The sequence below is a fragment of the Salvelinus namaycush genome, chromosome 24 (genome assembly GCF_016432855.1).
Source record: "Salvelinus namaycush isolate Seneca chromosome 24, SaNama_1.0, whole genome shotgun sequence".
In the NCBI taxonomy this organism is placed as follows: domain Eukaryota; kingdom Metazoa; phylum Chordata; class Actinopteri; order Salmoniformes; family Salmonidae; genus Salvelinus; species Salvelinus namaycush.
Genome location: NC_052330.1, coordinates 37,354,700 through 37,374,953, shown reverse-complemented (window position 1 = coordinate 37,374,953; position 20,254 = coordinate 37,354,700). Strand labels below are relative to the sequence as shown.

At 47.2% G+C, this 20,254-nt stretch overlaps 1 protein-coding gene across 2 annotated transcripts in view; it reads left to right on the top strand.

Annotated features, from left to right (window-relative positions):
* The window catches only part of pinx1 (PIN2 (TERF1) interacting telomerase inhibitor 1), a 71,769-nt gene extending 55,142 nt beyond the window's left edge, over positions 1-16,627 (top strand). For both annotated transcript variants that reach the window (XM_038962543.1, XM_038962542.1), the window contains 2 exons: positions 15,009-15,896; positions 16,587-16,627. In XM_038962543.1, coding sequence (XP_038818471.1) covers positions 15,009-15,716 — 708 coding nt within the window. In that variant the 3' untranslated portion in view covers positions 15,717-15,896; positions 16,587-16,627. The remainder of the gene's footprint in view (positions 1-15,008; positions 15,897-16,586) is intronic.
* Positions 16,628-20,254: the final 3,627 nt, after the last annotated feature.

Here is a 20,254-nt window from a genome sequence, read left to right as displayed (position 1 = left end):
TTGTTGAAGCATCTTAGGCAGTGATTACAGCCTCGAGTCTTCTTGGGTATGAAGCTACAAGCTTGGCACACCTATGTTTTGTGAGTTTCTCCCATTCTTCTCTGCAGATCCTCTCAAGCTCTGTCAGGTTGGATGGGGAGCGTCGCTGCACATCTATTTTCAGGTCTCTCCAGAGATGTTTGATCCAGGTTCAAGTCAAGGCTCTGGCTGGGCCACTCAAGGACATTGAGACTTGTCCTGAAGCCACTCCTGCTTTGTCTTGGCTGTGTGCTTAGGGTTGTTGTCCTGTTGGAAGGTGAACCTTCTCCTCAGTCTGAGGTCCTGAGAGCTCTGGAGCAAGTTTTCATCATGGATCTCTCTCTACTTTCCTCCTTTCATCTTTGCCTCGATCCTGACTAGTCTCCCAGTCCATGCTGCTGAAAAAACATCCCCACAGCATGATGCTGCTACCACCGTGCTTCACCGTAGCGATAGTGCCAGGTTTCCTCTAGACGTGACGGTTGGCATTCAGGCCAAAGACTTCAATCTTGGTTTCATTAGACCAGAGAATCTTGTTTCTCATGGTCAGAGAGTATTTTAGGTGCCTTTTGGCAAACTCCAAGCGTGGCTGTCATTTGCATTTTGCTAAGGTGTGGCTTCTGTCTGGCCACTCCCAACATAAAGGCCTGATTGGTGGAGTGCTGCAGAGATGGTTGTCCTTCTGGAAGGTTCTCCCATCTCCACAGAGGAACTCTGGAGCTCTGTCAGAGTGACCATTGGGTTCTTGGTCTCCTCCCTGACCAAGACCCTTCTCCCCCGATTGCTCAGTTTGGCTGTGCGGCCAGATCTAGGAAGAGTCTTGGTGGTTCCAAACTTCTTCCATTTAAGAATGATGGAGGCCACTTTTCTTGGGGAACTTCAATGCTGCAGAAATGTTTTGGTACCCTGACCCAGATCTGTGCCTCGACCCAATTCTGTCCCGGAGCTCTACGGACAATTCCTTCGACCTCATGGCTTGGTTTTTGCTCTGACATACACAGTCAACAGTGAGACCTTATATAGACAGGTGTGTGCCTTTCCAAATCATGTCCAATCAATTAAATTTACCACAGGTGAACTCCAATGAAGTTGTAGAAACATCTCAAGGACAATCAATGGAAACAGGATGCACTGGAGCTCAATTTCGACTCTCATAGCAAAGGATCTGAATACCTTATCTAAATAAGGTATATATTATTTCGTTTTTACGAAATTTTGCACACAAAAAATATTATGGGATATTGTGTGTTGATTGCTGAGGATTTGTTTTAAAAAATCTATTTTATCTCTAACATATTGTGGAAAAAGTCAAGGTGTCTGAATACTCTCCAGAAGGTGCAGTAAGTACATCCCCTGGACACTAGTCTACCGCAGGACATGTGAAAAGGTGGCTAATGCATTCTGTTGAACCTACCATCCATTCCTGGCTTGATTGATTCATACACTGAATTGGCTTGGCATCTACGGTAATGTCCTGGCTTCAGCAGCCACGTCTCACACCCTGTTCAGAGGCTAGAGAGACGGAGAGCTGGAATGTCTTGAAGGAGAGGCCTTCAGAGCCCCAGACCCCCCTCTCTCCCCCCCTGTCCCTTTACCCCTCTCCTACTCTCTCACTCTTCTCCCCCCTCTCTTTCTCTGGGAACCTCCCAGTGTTCCCTGGCCTCGCCAGGGGAGAGCAGACGGAGAGGGCAGGAAGAGGGCTGATAGCCTGCCAGGCTGCTCCTCCGCAGAAGGAGCCTTATCTCAGGACTGCACACATCACATCCTCTTCCTGTGGCTCTGTGGAGGAGCTGGTCGTTGGCTATTTGGCTATAGGCGTTGCCTCCTCAGACCCTCTTGTCTGCTCTTCTGTATCCCGCATTTATTCATGAACACACACGTGAAAGAGTTGACAATTGCAAGTCAACTATTACAGTCTGTTGGTGTTGCAGGCTAGTGTCTGTTGGTGTTGCAGGCTGGTGTCTGTTGGTGTTGCAGGCTGGTGTCTGTTGGTGTTGCAGGCTAGTCTCTGTTGGTGTTGCAGGCTAGTCTCTGTTGGTGTTGCAGGCTGGTGTCTGTTGGTGTTTCAGGCTGGTGTCTGTTGGTGTTGCAGGCTAGTGTCTGTCGGTGTTGCAGGCTAGTGTCTGTTGGTGTTGCAGGCTAGTGTCTGTCGGTGTTGCAGGCTGGTGTCTGTTGGTGTTGCAGGCTGGGGTCTGTTGGTGTTGCAGGCTAGTCTCTGTTGGTGTTGCAGGCTAGTCTCTGTTGGTGTTGCAGGCTGGTGTCTGTTGGTGTTTCAGGCTGGTGTCTGTTGGTGTTGCAGGCTGGTGTCTGTTGGTGTTGCAGGCTAGTGTCTGTCGGTGTTGCAGGCTAGTGTCTGTTGGTGTTGCAGGCTAGTGTCTGTTGGTGTTGCAGGCTGGTGTCTGTTGGTGTTTCAGGCTGGTGTCTGTTGGTGTTGCAGGCTAGTGTCTGTTGGTGTTGCAGGCTAGTGTCTGTTGGTGTTGCAGGCTGGTGTCTGTTGGTGTTGCAGGCTGGTGTCTGTTGGTGTTGCAGGCTGGTGTCTGTTGGTGTTGCAGGCTGGTGTCTGTTGGTGTTGCAGGCTGGTGTCTGTTGGTGTTGCAGGCTAGTGTCTGTTGGTGTTGCAGGCTGGTGTCTGTTGGTGTTGCAGGCTAGTGTCTGTTGGTGTTGCAGGCTAGTGTCTGTTGGTGTTGCAGGCTGGTGTCTGTTGGTGTTTCAGGCTGGTGTCTGTTGGTGTTGCAGGCTAGTGTCTGTTGGTGTTGCAGGCTAGTGTCTGTTGGTGTTGCAGGCTGGTGTCTGTCGGTGTTGCAGGCTGGTGTCTGTCGGTGTTGCAGGCTGGTGTCTGTCGGTGTTGCAGGCTGGTGTCTGTCGGTGTTTCAGGCTAGTGTCTGTCGGTGTTGCAGGCTAGTGTCTGTCGGTGTTGCAGGCTGGTCTGTCGGTGTTGCAGGCTGGTGTCTGTTGGTGTTGCAGGCTGGTGTCTGTTGGTGTTGCAGGCTGGTGTCTGTTGGTGTTGCAGGCTGGTGTCTGTCGGTGTTGCAGGCTGGTGTCTGTCGGTGTTGCAGGCTAGTGTCTGTCGGTGTTTCAGGCTAGTGTCTGTCGGTGTTGCAGGCTAGTGTCTGTCGGTGTTTCAGGCTAGTGTCTGTCGGTGTTGCAGGCTAGTGTCTGTTGGTGTTGCAGGCTAGTGTCTGTTGGTGTTGCAGGCTGGTGTCTGTTGGTGTTTCAGGCTGGTGTCTGTTGGTGTTGCAGGCTAGTGTCTGTTGGTGTTGCAGGCTAGTGTCTGTTGGTGTTGCAGGCTGGTGTCTGTTGGTGTTGCAGGCTAGTGTCTGTTGGTGTTGCAGGCTAGTGTCTGTCGGTGTTGCAGGCTGGTGTCTGTCGGTGTTGCAGGCTGGTGTCTGTTGGTGTTGCAGGCTAGTGTCTGTTGGTGTTGCAGGCTAGTGTCTGTTGGTGTTGCAGGCTGGTGTCTGTTGGTGTTGCAGGCTAGTGTCTGTTGGTGTTGCAGGCTAGTGTCTGTCGGTGTTGCAGGCTAGTGTCTGTCGGTGTTGCAGGCTGGTGTCTGTTGGTGTTGTGCCTTTCTCTGCAGCTGTTTATGTTGGGTTGTGACGGAGGGGGAGTTTTCCTGTATTTGGGGTTGTGTGTGTGTGTGTGTCCAGTCTGCTCAGCGCAGCAGTTTTCTCCTGTAGTAACAGATGAGCCTAATGGAGGTCCCCAGGCCTGGTGAGAGAAGTGCCACACACCAAGCCATGACCTTCTCCCTCCATCTCTCTCCTGAGAGTCATTTCACAGGCAGTTTGAAAGTGGCCCCTAGGCTAGCCATCATCCCCCAGTCCCAGCGAGCCGTCATCCACCAATCCCAGCGAGCCGTCATCCACCAATCCCAGCGAGCCGTCACCCCCCCCCCCCAGTCCCAGCGAGCCGTCATCCCCCCCCAGTCCCAGCGAGCCGTCATCCCCCCCCCAGTCCCAGCGAGCCGTCATCCCCCCCCCAGTCCCAGCGAGCCGTCATCCCCCCCCCAGTCCCAGCGAGCCGTCATCCCCCCCCCCCCAGTCCCAGCGAGCCGTCACCCCCCCAGTCCCAGCGAGCCGTCACCCCCCCCCCCCCCCCCAGTCCCAGCGAGCCGTCACCCCCCCCCCCCAGTCCCAGCGAGCCGTCATCCCCCCCCCAGTCCCAGCGAGCCGTCATCCCCCCCCCCCCCCCCAGTCCCAGCGAGCCGTCATGTAGTTGGACCCTATCAGCTGTGTAACACACACACACCAAGCCTGTCTATAGACCAGAGAGGAGGGAGACCATTGTCCAATAACAGACAGTACAGATTTTCTCTGGGTTGGAAGTTGGAAAGTTTTGTCCTAATGGCACCTCACCTGCGGCCCTGTTCTGTTGTCTAACTCACCTGCGGCCCTGTTCTGTTGTCCAATTCACACCTTGTTAGAAGTTACACCAGTTTCAGTAGAGATCTGAGGCTGCAGAAAACGTTTTAGGGGATTTGAGAGGTTAGTCATACAGGATATAGAAGGGGATTTGAGAGGTTAGTCATACAGGATATAGAAGGGGATTTGAGAGGTTAGTCATACAGGATATAGAAGGGGATTGGAGAGGTTAGTCATACAGGATATAGAAGGGGATTTGAGAGGTTAGTCATACAGGATATAGAAGGGGATTGGAGAGGTTAGTCATACAGGATATAGAAGGGGATTTGAGAGGTTAGTCATACAGGATATAGAAGGGGATTGGAGAGGTTAGTCATACAGGATATAGAAGGGGATTTGAGAGGTTAGTCATACAGGATATAGAAGGGGATTGGAGAGGTTAGTCATACAGGATATAGAAGGGGATTTGAGAGGTTAGTCATACAGGATATAGAAGGGGATTGGAGAGGTTAGTCATACAGGATATAGAAGGGGATTTGAGAGGTTAGTCATACAGGATATATAAGGGGATTGGAGAGGTTAGTCATACAGGATATAGAAGGGGATTTGAGAGGTTAGTCATACAGGATATAGAAGGGGATTGGAGAGGTTAGTCATACAGGATATAGAAGGGGATTTGAGAGGTTAGTCGTACAGGATATAGAAGGGGATTTGAGAGGTTAGTCATACAGGATATAGAAGGGGATTGGAGAGGTTAGTCATACAGGATATAGAAGGGGTTTGGAGAGATTAGTCATACAGGATATAGAAGGGGATTGGAGAGGTTAGTCATACAGGATATAGAAGGGGATTTGAGAGGTTAGTCATACAGGATATAGAAGGGGATTTGAGAGGTTAGTCATACAGGATATAGAAGGGGATTTGAGAGGTTAGTCGTACAGGATATAGAAGGGGATTGGAGAGGTTAGTCATACAGGATATAGAAGGGGATTTGAGACGTTAGTCATACAGGATATAGAAGGGGATTGGAGAGGTTAGTCATACAGGATATAGAAGGGGATTTGAGAGGTTAGTCGTACAGGATATAGAAGGGGATTGGAGAGGTTAGTCGTACAGGATATAGAAGGGGATTTGAGACGTTAGTCGTACAGGATATAGAAGGGGATTGGAGACGTCAGTCGTACAGGATATAGAAGGGGGTTGGAGACGTCAGTCGTACAGGATATAGAAGGGGATTGGAGACGTCAGTCATACAGGATATAGAAGGGGATTGGAGACGTCAGTCGTACAGGATATAGAAGGGGATTTGAGACGTCAGTCGTACAGGATATAGAAGGGGCTTTGAGACGTTAGTCGTACAGGATATAGAAGGGGATTGGAGACGTCAGTCGTACAGGATATAGAAGGGGGTTGGAGACGTCAGTCGTACAGGATATAGAAGGGGATTGGAGAGGTTAGTCGTACAGGATATAGAAGGGGATTTGAGACGTCAGTCGTACAGGATATAGAAGGGGGTTTGAGACGTCAGTCGTACAGGATATAGAAGGGGTTTGGAGAGGTTAGTCGTACAGGATATAGAAGGGGATTGGAGACGTCAGTCGTACAGGATATAGAAGGGGATTGGAGAGGTCAGTCGTACAGGATATAGAAGGGGATTGGAGAGGTTAGTCGTACAGGATATAGAAGGGGATTTGAGACGTCAGTCGTACAGGATATAGAAGGGGGTTTGAGACGTCAGTCGTACAGGATATAGAAGGGGATTGGAGAGGTTAGTCGTACAGGATATAGAAGGGGATTGGAGACGTCAGTCGTACAGGATATAGAAGGGGATTGGAGAGGTTAGTCATACAGGATATAGAAGGGGATTGGAGAGGTTAGTCGTACAGGATATAGAAGGGGGTTTGAGACGTCAGTCGTACAGGATACAGAAGGGGATTGGAGAGGTTAGTCGTACAGGATATAGAAGGGGATTGGAGAGGTTAGTCGTACAGGATATAGAAGGGGATTGGAGAGGTTAGTCATACAGGATATAGAAGGGGATTGGAGAGGTTAGTCATACAGGATATAGAAGGGGATTTGAGAGGTTAGTCATACAGGATATAGAAGGGGATTGGAGACGTTAGTCGTACAGGATATAGAAGGGGATTGGAGAGGTTAGTCATACAGGATATAGAAGGGGATTTGAGAGGTTAGTCATACAGGATATAGAAGGGGATTTGAGAGGTTAGTCATACAGGATATAGAAGGGGATTTGAGAGGTTAGTCGTACAGGATATAGAAGGGGATTGGAGAGGTTAGTCATACAGGATATAGAAGGGGATTTGAGACGTTAGTCGTACAGGATATAGAAGGGGATTGGAGACGTCAGTCGTACAGGATATAGAAGGGGGTTGGAGACGTCAGTCGTACAGGATATAGAAGGGGATTGGAGACGTCAGTCATACAGGATATAGAAGGGGATTGGAGACGTCAGTCGTACAGGATATAGAAGGGGATTTGAGACGTCAGTCGTACAGGATATAGAAGGGGCTTTGAGACGTTAGTCGTACAGGATATAGAAGGGGATTGGAGACGTCAGTCGTACAGGATATAGAAGGGGGTTGGAGACGTCAGTCGTACAGGATATAGAAGGGGATTGGAGAGGTTAGTCGTACAGGATATAGAAGGGGATTTGAGATGTCAGTCGTACAGGATATAGAAGGGGGTTTGAGACGTCAGTCGTACAGGATATAGAAGGGGATTGGAGAGGTTAGTCGTACAGGATATAGAAGGGGATTGGAGACGTCAGTCGTACAGGATATAGAAGGGGATTGGAGAGGTTAGTCATACAGGATATAGAAGGGGATTGGAGAGGTTAGTCGTACAGGATATAGAAGGGGGTTTGAGACGTCAGTCGTACAGGATACAGAAGGGGATTGGAGAGGTTAGTCGTACAGGATATAGAAGGGGATTGGAGAGGTTAGTCGTACAGGATATAGAAGGGGATTGGAGAGGTTAGTCATACAGGATATAGAAGGGGATTGGAGAGGTTAGTCATACAGGATATAGAAGGGGATTTGAGAGGTTAGTCATACAGGATATAGAAGGGGATTGGAGACGTTAGTCGTACAGGATATAGAAGGGGATTGGAGAGGTTAGTCATACAGGATATAGAAGGGGATTTGAGAGGTTAGTCATACAGGATATAGAAGGGGATTTGAGAGGTTAGTCATACAGGATATAGAAGGGGATTTGAGAGGTTAGTCGTACAGGATATAGAAGGGGATTGGAGAGGTTAGTCATACAGGATATAGAAGGGGATTTGAGACGTTAGTCGTACAGGATATAGAAGGGGATTGGAGACGTCAGTCGTACAGGATATAGAAGGGGGTTGGAGACGTCAGTCGTACAGGATATAGAAGGGGATTGGAGACGTCAGTCATACAGGATATAGAAGGGGATTGGAGACGTCAGTCGTACAGGATATAGAAGGGGATTTGAGACGTCAGTCGTACAGGATATAGAAGGGGCTTTGAGACGTTAGTCGTACAGGATATAGAAGGGGATTGGAGACGTCAGTCGTACAGGATATAGAAGGGGGTTGGAGACGTCAGTCGTACAGGATATAGAAGGGGATTGGAGAGGTTAGTCGTACAGGATATAGAAGGGGATTTGAGACGTCAGTCGTACAGGATATAGAAGGGGGTTTGAGACGTCAGTCGTACAGGATATAGAAGGGGATTGGAGAGGTTAGTCGTACAGGATATAGAAGGGGATTGGAGACGTCAGTCGTACAGGATATAGAAGGGGATTGGAGAGGTTAGTCATACAGGATATAGAAGGGGATTGGAGAGGTTAGTCGTACAGGATATAGAAGGGGGTTTGAGACGTCAGTCGTACAGGATACAGAAGGGGATTGGAGAGGTTAGTCGTACAGGATATAGAAGGGGATTGGAGAGGTTAGTCGTACAGGATATAGAAGGGGATTGGAGAGGTTAGTCATACAGGATATAGAAGGGGATTTGAGAGGTTAGTCATACAGGATATAGAAGGGGATTTGAGAGGTTAGTCATACAGGATATAGAAGGGGATTGGAGAGGTTAGTCATACAGGATATAGAAGGGGATTTGAGAGGTTAGTCGTACAGGATATAGAAGGGGATTGGAGAGGTTAGTCATACAGGATATAGAAGGGGATTTGAGACGTTAGTCGTACAGGATATAGAAGGGGATTGGAGACGTCAGTCGTACAGGATATAGAAGGGGGTTGGAGACGTCAGTCGTACAGGATATAGAAGGGGGTTGGAGACGTCAGTCGTACAGGATATAGAAGGGGATTGGAGACGTCAGTCATACAGGATATAGAAGGGGATTGGAGACGTCAGTCGTACAGGATATAGAAGGGGATTTGAGACGTCAGTCGTACAGGATATAGAAGGGGCTTTGAGACGTTAGTCGTACAGGATATAGAAGGGGATTGGAGACGTCAGTCGTACAGGATATAGAAGGGGGTTGGAGACGTCAGTCGTACAGGATATAGAAGGGGGTTGGAGACGTCAGTCGTACAGGATATAGAAGGGGATTGGAGAGGTTAGTCGTACAGGATATAGAAGGGGATTTGAGACGTCAGTCGTACAGGATATAGAAGGGGGTTTGAGACGTCAGTCGTACAGGATATAGAAGGGGATTGGAGAGGTTAGTCATACAGGATATAGAAGGGGATTTGAGACGTCAGTCATACAGGATATAGAAGGGGATTGGAGAGGTTAGTCATACAGGATATAGAAGGGGATTTGTGCTAACGACTGCCCACTCTGAATACTAATAATTATTCCTCCAGTTTTGATCCTTTATATTGGGCAGACAGACCAGTTCCCTGCCTCCTCCAGTTTGATCCTTTATATTGGGCAGACAGACCAGTTCCTGCCTCCTCCAGTTTGATCCTTTATATTGGGCAGGCAGACCAGTTCCCTACTTCCTCCTGCTGCCACCTGCCTCCTCCATTTTTGGGGAAGTGCTGTAGTCTATTGGTTGTAATCTTGGTTTGAGCAGACCTTCCCATGCGGTTCTGATGGCTCCGTGTGAGACGTGCGGTTCTGATGGCTCAGTGTGAGACGTGCGGTTCTGATGGCTCAGTGTGAGACGTGCGGTTCTGATGGCTCAGTGTGAGACGTGCGGTTCTGATGGCTCAGTGTGAGACGTACGGTTCTAATGGCTCAGTGTGAGACGTGCGGTTCTGATGGCTCAGTGTGAGACGTGCGGTTCTGATGGCTCAGTGTGAGACGTGCGGTTCTGATGGCTCAGTGTGAGACGTGCGGTTCTGATGGCTCAGTGTGAGACGTGGAGTTCTGATGGCTCAGTGTGAGACGTGCGGTTCTGATGGCTCAGTGTGAGACGTGCGGTTCTGATGGCTCAGTGTGAGACGTGCGGTTCTGATGGCTCCGTGTGAGACGTGCGGTTCTGATGGCTCCGTGTGAGACGTGCGGTTCTGATGGCTCCGTGTGAGACGTGCGGTTCTGATGGCTCCGTGTGAGACGTGCGGTTCTGATGGCTCCGTGTGAGACGTGCGGTTCTGATGGCTCCGTGTGAGACGTGCGGTTCTGATGGCTCCGTGTGAGACGTGCGGTTCTGATGGCTCAGTGTGAGACGTGCGGTTCTGATGGCTCCGTGTGAGACGTGCGGTTCTGATGGCTCCGTGTGAGACGTGCGGTTCTGATGGCTCCGTGTGAGACGTGCGGTTCTGATGGCTCCGTGTGAGACGTGCGGTTCTGATGGCTCCGTGTGAGACGTGCGGTTCTGATGGCTCCGTGTGAGACGTGCGGTTCTGATGGCTCCGTGTGAGACGTGCGGTTCTGATGGCTCCGTGTGAGACGTGCGGTTCTGATGGCTCAGTGTGAGACGTGCGGTTCTGATGGCTCAGTGTGAGACGTGCGGTTCTGATGGCTCAGTGTGAGACGTGCGGTTCTGATGGCTCAGTGTGAGACGTGCGGTTCTGATGGCTCAGTGTGAGACGTGCGGTTCTGATGGCTCAGTGTGAGACGTGCGGTTCTGATGGCTCAGTGTGAGACGTGCGGTTCTGATGGCTCAGTGTGAGACGTGCGGTTCTGATGGCTCAGTGTGAGACGTGCGGTTCTGATGGCTCAGTGTGAGACGTGCGGTTCTGATGGCTCAGTGTGAGACGTGCGGTTCTGATGGCTCAGTGTGAGACGTGCGGTTCTGATGGCTCAGTGTGAGACGTGCGGTTCTGATGGCTCAGTGTGAGACGTGCGGTTCTGATGGCTCAGTGTGAGACGTGCGGTTCTGATGGCTCAGTGTGAGACGTGCGGTTCTGATGGCTCAGTGTGAGACGTGCGGTTCTGATGGCTCAGTGTGAGACGTGCGGTTCTGATGGCTCAGTGTGAGACGTGCGGTTCTGATGGCTCAGTGTGAGACGTGCGGTTCTGATGGCTCAGTGTGAGACGTGCGGTTCTGATGGCTCCGTGTGAGACGTGCGGTTCTGATGGCTCCGTGTGAGACGTGCGGTTCTGATGGCTCCGTGTGAGACGTGCGGTTCTGATGGCTCCGTGTGAGACGTGCGGTTCTGATGGCTCCGTGTGAGACGTGCGGTTCTGATGGCTCCGTGTGAGACGTGCGGTTCTGATGGCTCAGTGTGAGACGTGCGGTTCTGATGGCTCCGTGTGAGACGTGCGGTTCTGATGGCTCCGTGTGAGACGTGCGGTTCTGATGGCTCCGTGTGAGACGTGCGGTTCTGATGGCTCCGTGTGAGACGTGCGGTTCTGATGGCTCCGTGTGAGACGTGCGGTTCTGATGGCTCCGTGTGAGACGTGCGGTTCTGATGGCTCAGTGTGAGACGTGCGGTTCTGATGGCTCCGTGTGAGACGTGCGGTTCTGATGGCTCCGTGTGAGACGTGCGGTTCTGATGGCTCAGTGTGAGACGTGCGGTTCTGATGGCTCAGTGTGAGACGTGCGGTTCTGATGGCTCAGTGTGAGACGTACAGCGCCTTCAGAAAGTATTCACACCCCTTGACTTTTCCACATTGTGTTGTGTTACAGCCTGAATTTAAAATGGATTAAATGTAGATTTTGTGTCACTGGGCTACACACAACACCCCATAATGTCAAAGTGGAATTATGTTTTTTCGAACCGTTTACAAATTAATTAAAAATGGAAAGTCTGAGTTTTCAAGCCCTTTGTTATGGCAAGCCTAAATAAGTTCAGGAGTAAATATTTGCTTAACAAGTCACGTAATACATTGCAATAATAGCGTTTAACATAATTTTTTTATGACTACCTCATCTCTGTACCCCACACATACAATTATCTGTGAGGTCCCTCAGTCGAGAAGTGAATTTCACAACACAGATTCAACCACAAAGACCAGGGAGGTTTTCCAATGCCTCGCAAGGAAGGGCACCTATTGGTAGATTAAAAAATAAAATATATATGTTTTTTTTTTTAAAGCAGACATTTTATTCTCTTTAAACATGGTGAAATGATTAATTCCACTTTGAGGGTGTATCAATACACCCAGTCACCACAAAGATACAGGCGTCCTTTCTAAAGCCTCTACAGGATCGGTGTGTCCCCCGCGTGACGGCTGAGCTAACGTAGGCTAATGTGATTAGCATGAGGTTGTAAGTAACATGAACATTTCCCAGGACGTAGACATATCTGATATTGGCAGAAAGCTTAAATTCTTGTTAATCTAACTGAACTGTCCAATTTACAGTAGCTATTACAGTGAAAGAATACCATGCTATTGTTTGAGGAGAGTGCACAATTATGAACTTGAAACCCAAACATACAATTATCTGTAAGGTCCCTCAGTCGAGAAGTGAATTTCACAACACAGATTCAACCACAAAGACCAGGGAGGTTTTCCAATGTCTCGCAAAGAAGGGCACCTACTGATAGATACTAAATAAATAAATAAAGCAGACAATTTAATATCCCTTTGAGCATGGTGAAGTTATTAATTACACTTTGGATGTTGTATCAATACACCCAGTCACTACAAAGATGTCCTTCCTAACTAAGAGTACCACTCTCCATATTATCAAGCATAGTTGTGGCTGCATCATGTAATGGGTATTCTTGTCATCGTTAAGGACTGGGGAGTTTTTCAGGATAAAAAAGACATTTGAATGGAGCTAAACAAGGGCAAAATCCTAGAGGAAAACCTGGTTCAGTCTGCTTTCCTCCAGACACTGGGAGATGAATTCACCTTTCAGCAGGACAATAACTTAAAACACAAGGCCAAATATACACTGGAGTTGCTTACCAAAAAGACAGTGACTATTCCTTAGTGGCTGAGTTACCATTTTGACTTTCATTTTCATTTTCAATTAAATGCATAAATATCAACCAAAAAAATGTTTTCTCACTTTGTCATTATTGGGGTATTGTGTGTAAATGGCAGAGGGGAAAAATATATTTAATCAATTTTAAATTCAGGCTGTAACACAACAAAATGTGGAATAAGTCCAGGGGTGTGAATACTTTCTGAATGCCCTGTCACTCTACTATACAATTTACAATATCATTTAAAAAGAAAGTACCTTTCTCAAACATATTTGCCATAAACACAGGTATTTTATCAACCAGTACATTTTGAGTTTAACCATAATATTTGTTGTAATATTTATTCTGTCTTTTCTGGTGGAGGAAACTGAAACAATTTGTAACCAGCTCTTTTATTGCCTGTTTGAGAAAGAGAGATACTTTGAACAAGGAATCGGCTTTTCTTAGTAACTACTAGGAGAATCATTTTGGTTTGAAGTAAAACTTTTAAGTGAGCAGTTTAGTGCTTAAATATTTAATCATCTCAGGACTCATCCTGATTTACATATAAAAATACCAACAAAAAAAATCAAACATTCCATTGTTCAGCTCAAACTTAAGAAAATCATTTATTTGTTTTTGTCCGTTGAATCAATGTATACGTCCTCAGAACACTACCCTCCCTTTCCTGTGTGGGATAGTATTGACTATAATCTGTATTCTGGTTGGTCGAGGACAGAGATTAATGACCAGTAGAATGCTTGCTTTAATCCCATGTGGCCTAACCAAGAGGTATCTGTAAATCTTGCAATATTCCCGAATTGCTTAAGTTAACCAGCTGCATGAACAAAGAGCGGAGGGAAAAAAACATACTGGCCTTGTACCCTATATAGTGCACCAGGTCCTGTTCAAAAGAAGTACACTATTTAGGGAATAGGGTGCTATTTGGAATGCAGACAGATAATATATTTGCTGTATGTATATGAATATATTAATGTAAAGGAGTGAAGCTGACGCCAGAGCCATGGGAAATGGGAATGTCATTTTGCCCCCAAATATCAGAGGACAAGAACCCTGTGAGTTTACTCTCGAGTGTACAAAACATTAGGAACACCTTATATTGAGTTGCCCTCCAGAACAGCCTCAATTCGTCGGGACATGGACTTCTAACAAGGTGTCAAACGTTCCACAGGGACAGTGGGCCCATGTTGACTCTTAATGCTTCTCGCAGATTGTGTCAAATTGGCTGTGTGTCCTTTAGGTTGCGGAGCGTTCTTGATGCACACGGGAAACTGTTGAGAAACCTTAGCGGAGGTGCAGTTCTTGACACACAAACTCAAACCCGGTGTGCCTGGCACCTACCATAGACGGGGTGCAAAAGACTCCCTTAGCAACACCAAAAAAAAAAAACTCGTCTTCTAATTATAAACCAATAGGAGCCGAACGCTTCAGGGAACTCTACGGTCAAGAACTGAGGTTCTCTTTTTTGTTCGTTTTCTTTTGTACACTGGTGAGATGTTCTGAAAGGCCAACCGATGTCACTAGGACATCTACAGAAGACTAGTTAATTGACCGTCAGTGGTTGTGGAGGCTACAGAAGACTAGTTAATTAACCGTCAGTGGTTGTGGAGGTGAGATGTAGAGGCTGTTGACAGTTTAAAGGGCCAGTGCAGTCAAACACTTTGATTTTTTTCCCCCCTGTTTAAAAATAAACATATATTTCCACACGGAGGTTGAAAATAACACTCTGAAATTGTGGAAATTATTGTAAGGCCCTTTTTAGTGTAAGACCTTTTTGCTGGGGGGGGAAGTTTGTAATTTCAGCCTGTTCAGGTGGGATGTTTTTGTCCCAGAGCATGACATCACAATCTGAATATTCTGACCAATGACCAGTCATCTTTTATTTGCATATGAAGGGTGGTAGTTGCCAGATCAGTTGTATTCAAACTTTTTCAAATCTAATACCCTTAAAATGGGTACATTTTTCTTTGTTGGTATTTTTACTTCAACAAATAACCTTCAATTCATAAAATTTTCATCTCGTCAAAATGAAGAGTCTGCTTTAGAGTCTAGACAATCCTATCCGCCAATCAGGGCTGTGTATGTAAATATCTTTACATTTGTATCAACACTCTCACACAATCAGACCTGAGCATTTAATGGCAAAAGGTGGCTCAGGGAAATAAATTACTACGAGTATATTATTTGTTATTTTCATTAAATAAATGCACTCACGGTTCATTTTATTAGACATACCAGTGATTATGTAAAGTAGTAGACAGTAGGGGACTTGTTTTATATTCACAAATGTGTACAGAAACTATTCTTACTTTTACATTTCTAATGTGTTTCTATATGTCTCTGTCTCTGTAGGAGAGCAGTGGGCCAGACTCCCAGGGAGTGAACGAGAAGGAGACCAGAGCTGTTACAGCACCAGCTACAAAGGTTACGACCCCTGAACCTGATGTAGAGGCCATCACCAAGACAGTCACCAGCACCCTCTCCATGCAGGAGTACTTTGCCCAGCGGATGGCTCAACTGAAAAAGGGTCATGGCGAGGCTCCCACTGCAACCTCATCACCAGAGAACAGTGATACGCAGCAAGTCACGGCTGATTTTGTCACTGACCACACAGAGGAAGTCACGTCAAAGAAGAAGAAGAAGAAGAAGAGGAGAAAGAGAGAGAGGGAAGAGGATGACGTGGTGGTGAAGGAGGAGTGTGTCGTTGCTCCCGTGTCGGAGGGGCGTGAGAAGAAGAGAGAGGGGGAAGAGGATGACGTGGTGGTGAAGGAGGAGTGTGTCGTAGCTCCCGTGTCAGAGGGGTGTGAGAAGAAGAAGAAGAAGCGAAAGAGAAAGCGGGCGGAGAAAGAGGTGTTGGCTGAAGACTGCAGCGCCACCACTGGCGTGGAGCAGAACTGCCAGGACCGCCAAATTGTAGACTTAACTACGGAGTGTGAGGTTGTAAATAAGAAATGGAGGGAGGAGGTGGTTGTCGTGGAGGACGAGGAGGTAGTTGTCGTGGAGGACGAGAAGAAATCTAAAAAGAACAAGAGGAAGAAAATAGATCTACATTCTTTGTAGAGCTCTAGAACCGTCTTCTCTTGGTCTGCGTCTCAAATGGCACCCTAATCCCTTTGTAGTGCAGTACCCCATATGGCTCTGGTATAAAGTAGTGCACTAAATATATATAGAGAGAATAGGGCCCCATTTGGGATGCACATTAGCCCTCAGGTTTCTGTGCTACAGTACAGTAGTCCTCAGGTATCTGTGCTCCAGTACAGTAGGCCTCAGGTATCTGTGCTCCAGTACAGTAGGCCTCAGGTATCTGTGCTACAGTACAGTAGTCCTCAGGTATCTGTGCTCCAGTACAGTAGGCCTCAGGTATCTGTGCTCCAGTACAGTAGTCCTCAGGTATCTGTGCTCCAGTACAGTAGCCCTCAGGTTTCTGTGCTACAGTACAGTAGGCCTCAGGTATCTGTGCTCCAGTACAGTAGGCCTCAGGTATCTGTGCTCCAGTACAGTAGCCCTCAGGTTTCTGTGCTACAGTACAGTAGGCCTCAGGTATCTGTGCTACAGTACAGTAGGCCTCAGATATCTGTGCTCCAGTACAGTAGGCCTCAGGTTTCTGTGCTACAGTACAGTAGGCCTCAGGTTTCTGTGCTCCAGTACAGTAGCCCTCAGGTATCTGTGCTCCAGTACAGTAGCCCTCAGGTTTCTGTGCTACAGTACAGTAGCCCTCAGGTATCTGTGCTCCAGTACAGTAGGCCTCAGGTATCTGTGCTCCAGTACAGTAGCCCTCAGGTATCTGTGCTCCAGTACAGTAGCCCTCAGGTTTCTGTGCTACAGTACAGTAGCCCTCAGGTTTCTGTGCTACAGTACAGTAGCCCTCAGGTTTCTGTGCTCCAGTACAGTAGCCCTCAGGTTTCTGTGCTCCAGTACAGTAGGCCTCAGGTATCTGTGCTCCAGTACAGTAGGCCTCAGGTATCTGTGCTACAGTACAGTAGGCCTCAGGTATCTGTGCTCCAGTACAGTAGGCCTCAGGTATCTGTGCTCCAGTACAGTAGGCCTCAGGTATCTGTGCTCCAGTACAGTAGGCCTCAGGTATCTGTGCTCCAGTACAGTAGGCCTCAGGTATCTGTGCTACAGTACAGTAGGCCTCAGGTATCTGTGCTCCAGTACAGTAGGCCTCAGGTATCTGTGCTCCAGTACAGTAGGCCTCAGGTATCTGTGCTCCAGTACAGTAGGCCTCAGGTATCTGTGCTACAGTACAGTAGGCCTCAGGTTTCTGTGCTCCAGTACAGTAGGCCTCAGGTATCTGTGCTCCAGTACAGTAGCCCTCAGGTATCTGTGCTCCAGTACAGTAGTCCTCAGGTATCTGTGCTCCAGTACAGTAGGCCTCAGGTATCTGTGCTCCAGTACAGTAGCCCTCAGGTATCTGTGCTCCAGTACAGTAGGCCTCAGGTATCTGTGCTACAGTACAGTAGGCCTCAGATATCTGTGCTCCAGTACAGTAGGCCTCAGGTTTCTGTGCTACAGTACAGTAGGCCTCAGGTTTCTGTGCTCCAGTACAGTAGCCCTCAGGTATCTGTGCTCCAGTACAGTAGCCCTCAGGTTTCTGTGCTACAGTACAGTAGCCCTCAGGTATCTGTGCTCCAGTACAGTAGGCCTCAGGTATCTGTGCTCCAGTACAGTAGGCCTCAGGTATCTGTGCTCCAGTACAGTAGGCCTCAGGTATCTGTGCTCCAGTACAGTAGGCCTCAGGTATCTGTGCTACAGTACAGTAGGCCTCAGGTATCTGTGCTCCAGTACAGTAGGCCTCAGGTATCTGTGCTCCAGTACAGTAGGCCTCAGGTATCTGTGCTCCAGTACAGTAGGCCTCAGGTATCTGTGCTACAGTACAGTAGGCCTCAGGTTTCTGTGCTCCAGTACAGTAGGCCTCAGGTATCTGTGCTCCAGTACAGTAGGCCTCAGGTATCTGTGCTCCAGTACAGTAGGCCTCAGGTATCTGTGCTCCAGTACAGTAGGCCTCAGGTATCTGTGCTACAGTACAGTAGGCCTCAGGTTTCTGTGCTCCAGTACAGTAGGCCTCAGGTATCTGTGCTCCAGTACAGTAGTCCTCAGGTATCTGTGCTACAGTACAGTAGCCCTCAGGTTTCTGTGCTACAGTACAGTAGCCCTCAGGTTTCTGTGCTCCAGTACAGTAGCCCTCAGGTTTCTGTGCTCCAGTACAGTAGGCCTCAGGTATCTGTGCTCCAGTACAGTAGGCCTCAGGTATCTGTGCTACAGTACAGTAGGCCTCAGGTATCTGTGCTACAGTACAGTAGGCCTCAGATATCTGTGCTCCAGTACAGTAGGCCTCAGGTATCTGTGCTCCAGTACAGTAGGCCTCAGGTATCTGTGCTACAGTACAGTAGGCCTCAGGTATCTGTGCTACAGTACAGTAGGCCTCTGGTCGTACATGAAAGAACTGGGTCTATGCACAGATTGATACCCTCATCAGGTAGTTTGGACTGAATATCTGCTGGAAATAATGTGTGTTCCTACGTTTCTGGAGCCATTCAGGATGAGTTTGGTGCTTTCCCAGAGATACACTTTTATAATGATCATTGTGACTGTTCTCTGGATGCCCCCTGTAGTCTCCCTGTAGTCTCCCTGTAGTCTCTCTATAGTCTCTGCTCTCTGTAGTCTCCCTGTAGTCTCTCTGTAGGATGATCTTTGATGAATTGATATTAGACAGTCATTCTAAAACAGGACATGAGGTCACTCTAAAACAGGACATGAGGTCACTCTAAAACAGGACATGAGGTCATTCTAAAACAGGACAAGGGGGTCTTATAGAAATGAGTTGATGTTTGATATCATAATACCGTGTTCTGTTTTTAATCAGATGAAATCGAGCTGTCAGTGTTCCTGATCAATAAATCAAACTCAAAATGACAACTCTTGTTTTTAATCTGTTGAAGAATTTCTATATTGGCTTTTTTGCCTACTGACATGCAACACATCCAGAATCTAGGGCTACATGCTGTCCACATCGTCTTTGCTATAGCGCATAGTACATATGTTAACGAACTGTCTCGTCTCGTGTTTATATTGATAGTGCATAGTACATATGTTAACGAACTGTCTCGTCTCGTGTTTATATTGATAGTGCATAGTACATATGTTAACGAACTGCCTCGTCTCGTGTTTATATTGATAGTGCATAGTACATATGTTAACGAACTGCCTCGTCTCGTGTTTATATTGATAGTGCATAGTACATATGTTAACGAACTGCCTCGTCTCGTGTTTATATTGATAGTGCATAGTACATATGTTAACGAACTGCCTCGTCTCGTGTTTATATTGATAGTGCATAGTACATATGTTAACGAACTGCCTCGTCTCGTGTTTATATTGATAGTGCATAGTACATATGTTAACGAACTGCCTCGTCTCGTGTTTATATTGATAGTGCATAGTACATATGTTAACGAACTGTCTCGTCTCGTGTTTATATTGATAGTGCATAGTACATATGTTAACGAACTGCCTCGTCTCGTGTTTATATTGATAGTGCATAGTACATATGTTAACGAACTGCCTCGTCTCGTGTTTATATTGATAGTGCATAGTACATATGTTAACGAACTGCCTCGTCTCGTGTTTATATTGATAGTGCATAGTACATATGTTAACGAACTGCCTCGTCTCGTGTTTATATTGATAGTGCATAGTACATATGTTAACGAACTGCCTCGTCTCGTGTTTATATTGATAGTGCATAGTACATATGTTAACGAACTGCCTCGTCTCGTGTTTATATTGATAGTGCATAGTACATATGTTAATGTATGCAGTGTTTCTACTGAATTCTCTGAACCAGACCTGATACAACTCCAATCACCTTATCAATCCACGAACTGCCTCGTCTCGTGTTTAATATTGATCAGCTACAATATTGTCCTCCATATCCGTTGTCTTTCAGTTGGCTAATAAAATAAAATATATATAGTTTAAACCTGTGTCTATAATGTGGTGTGACTTGTTGAACTGTACAGTATTTGTACACGACCGTTCAAAAGTTTGGGGACACTTAGAAATGTCCTTGTTTTCCCATGAAAACAGACATGAAATGAGTAGCAACATGAATAGGAAATATAGTCAAGACGTTGACAAGGTTATAAATAATGATTTTTAATTGAAATAATAAATGTGTCCTTCAAACTTTGCTTTCGTCAAAGAATCCTCCATTTGCAGCAATTACAGCCTTGCAGACCTTTGTCATTCTAGTTGTCAATTTGTTGAGGTAATCTGAAGAGATTTCACCCCATGTTCCTGAAGCACCTCCCACAAGTTGGATTGGCTTGATGGGCACTTCTTACGTACCAAACGGTCGAGCTGCTCCGACAACAGCTCAATAGGATTGAGATCCGGTGACTGTGCTGGCCACTCCATTATAGACAGAATACCAGCTGTCTGCTTCTTCCCTAAAGAGTTCTTGCATAGTTTGGAGCTGTGCTCTGGTTCATTGTCCTGTTGTAGGAGGAAATTGGCTCCAAATAAGCGCCGTCCACGGGGTATGACATGGCGTTGCAAAATGGAGTGATAGCCTTCCTTCTTCAAGATCCCTTTTA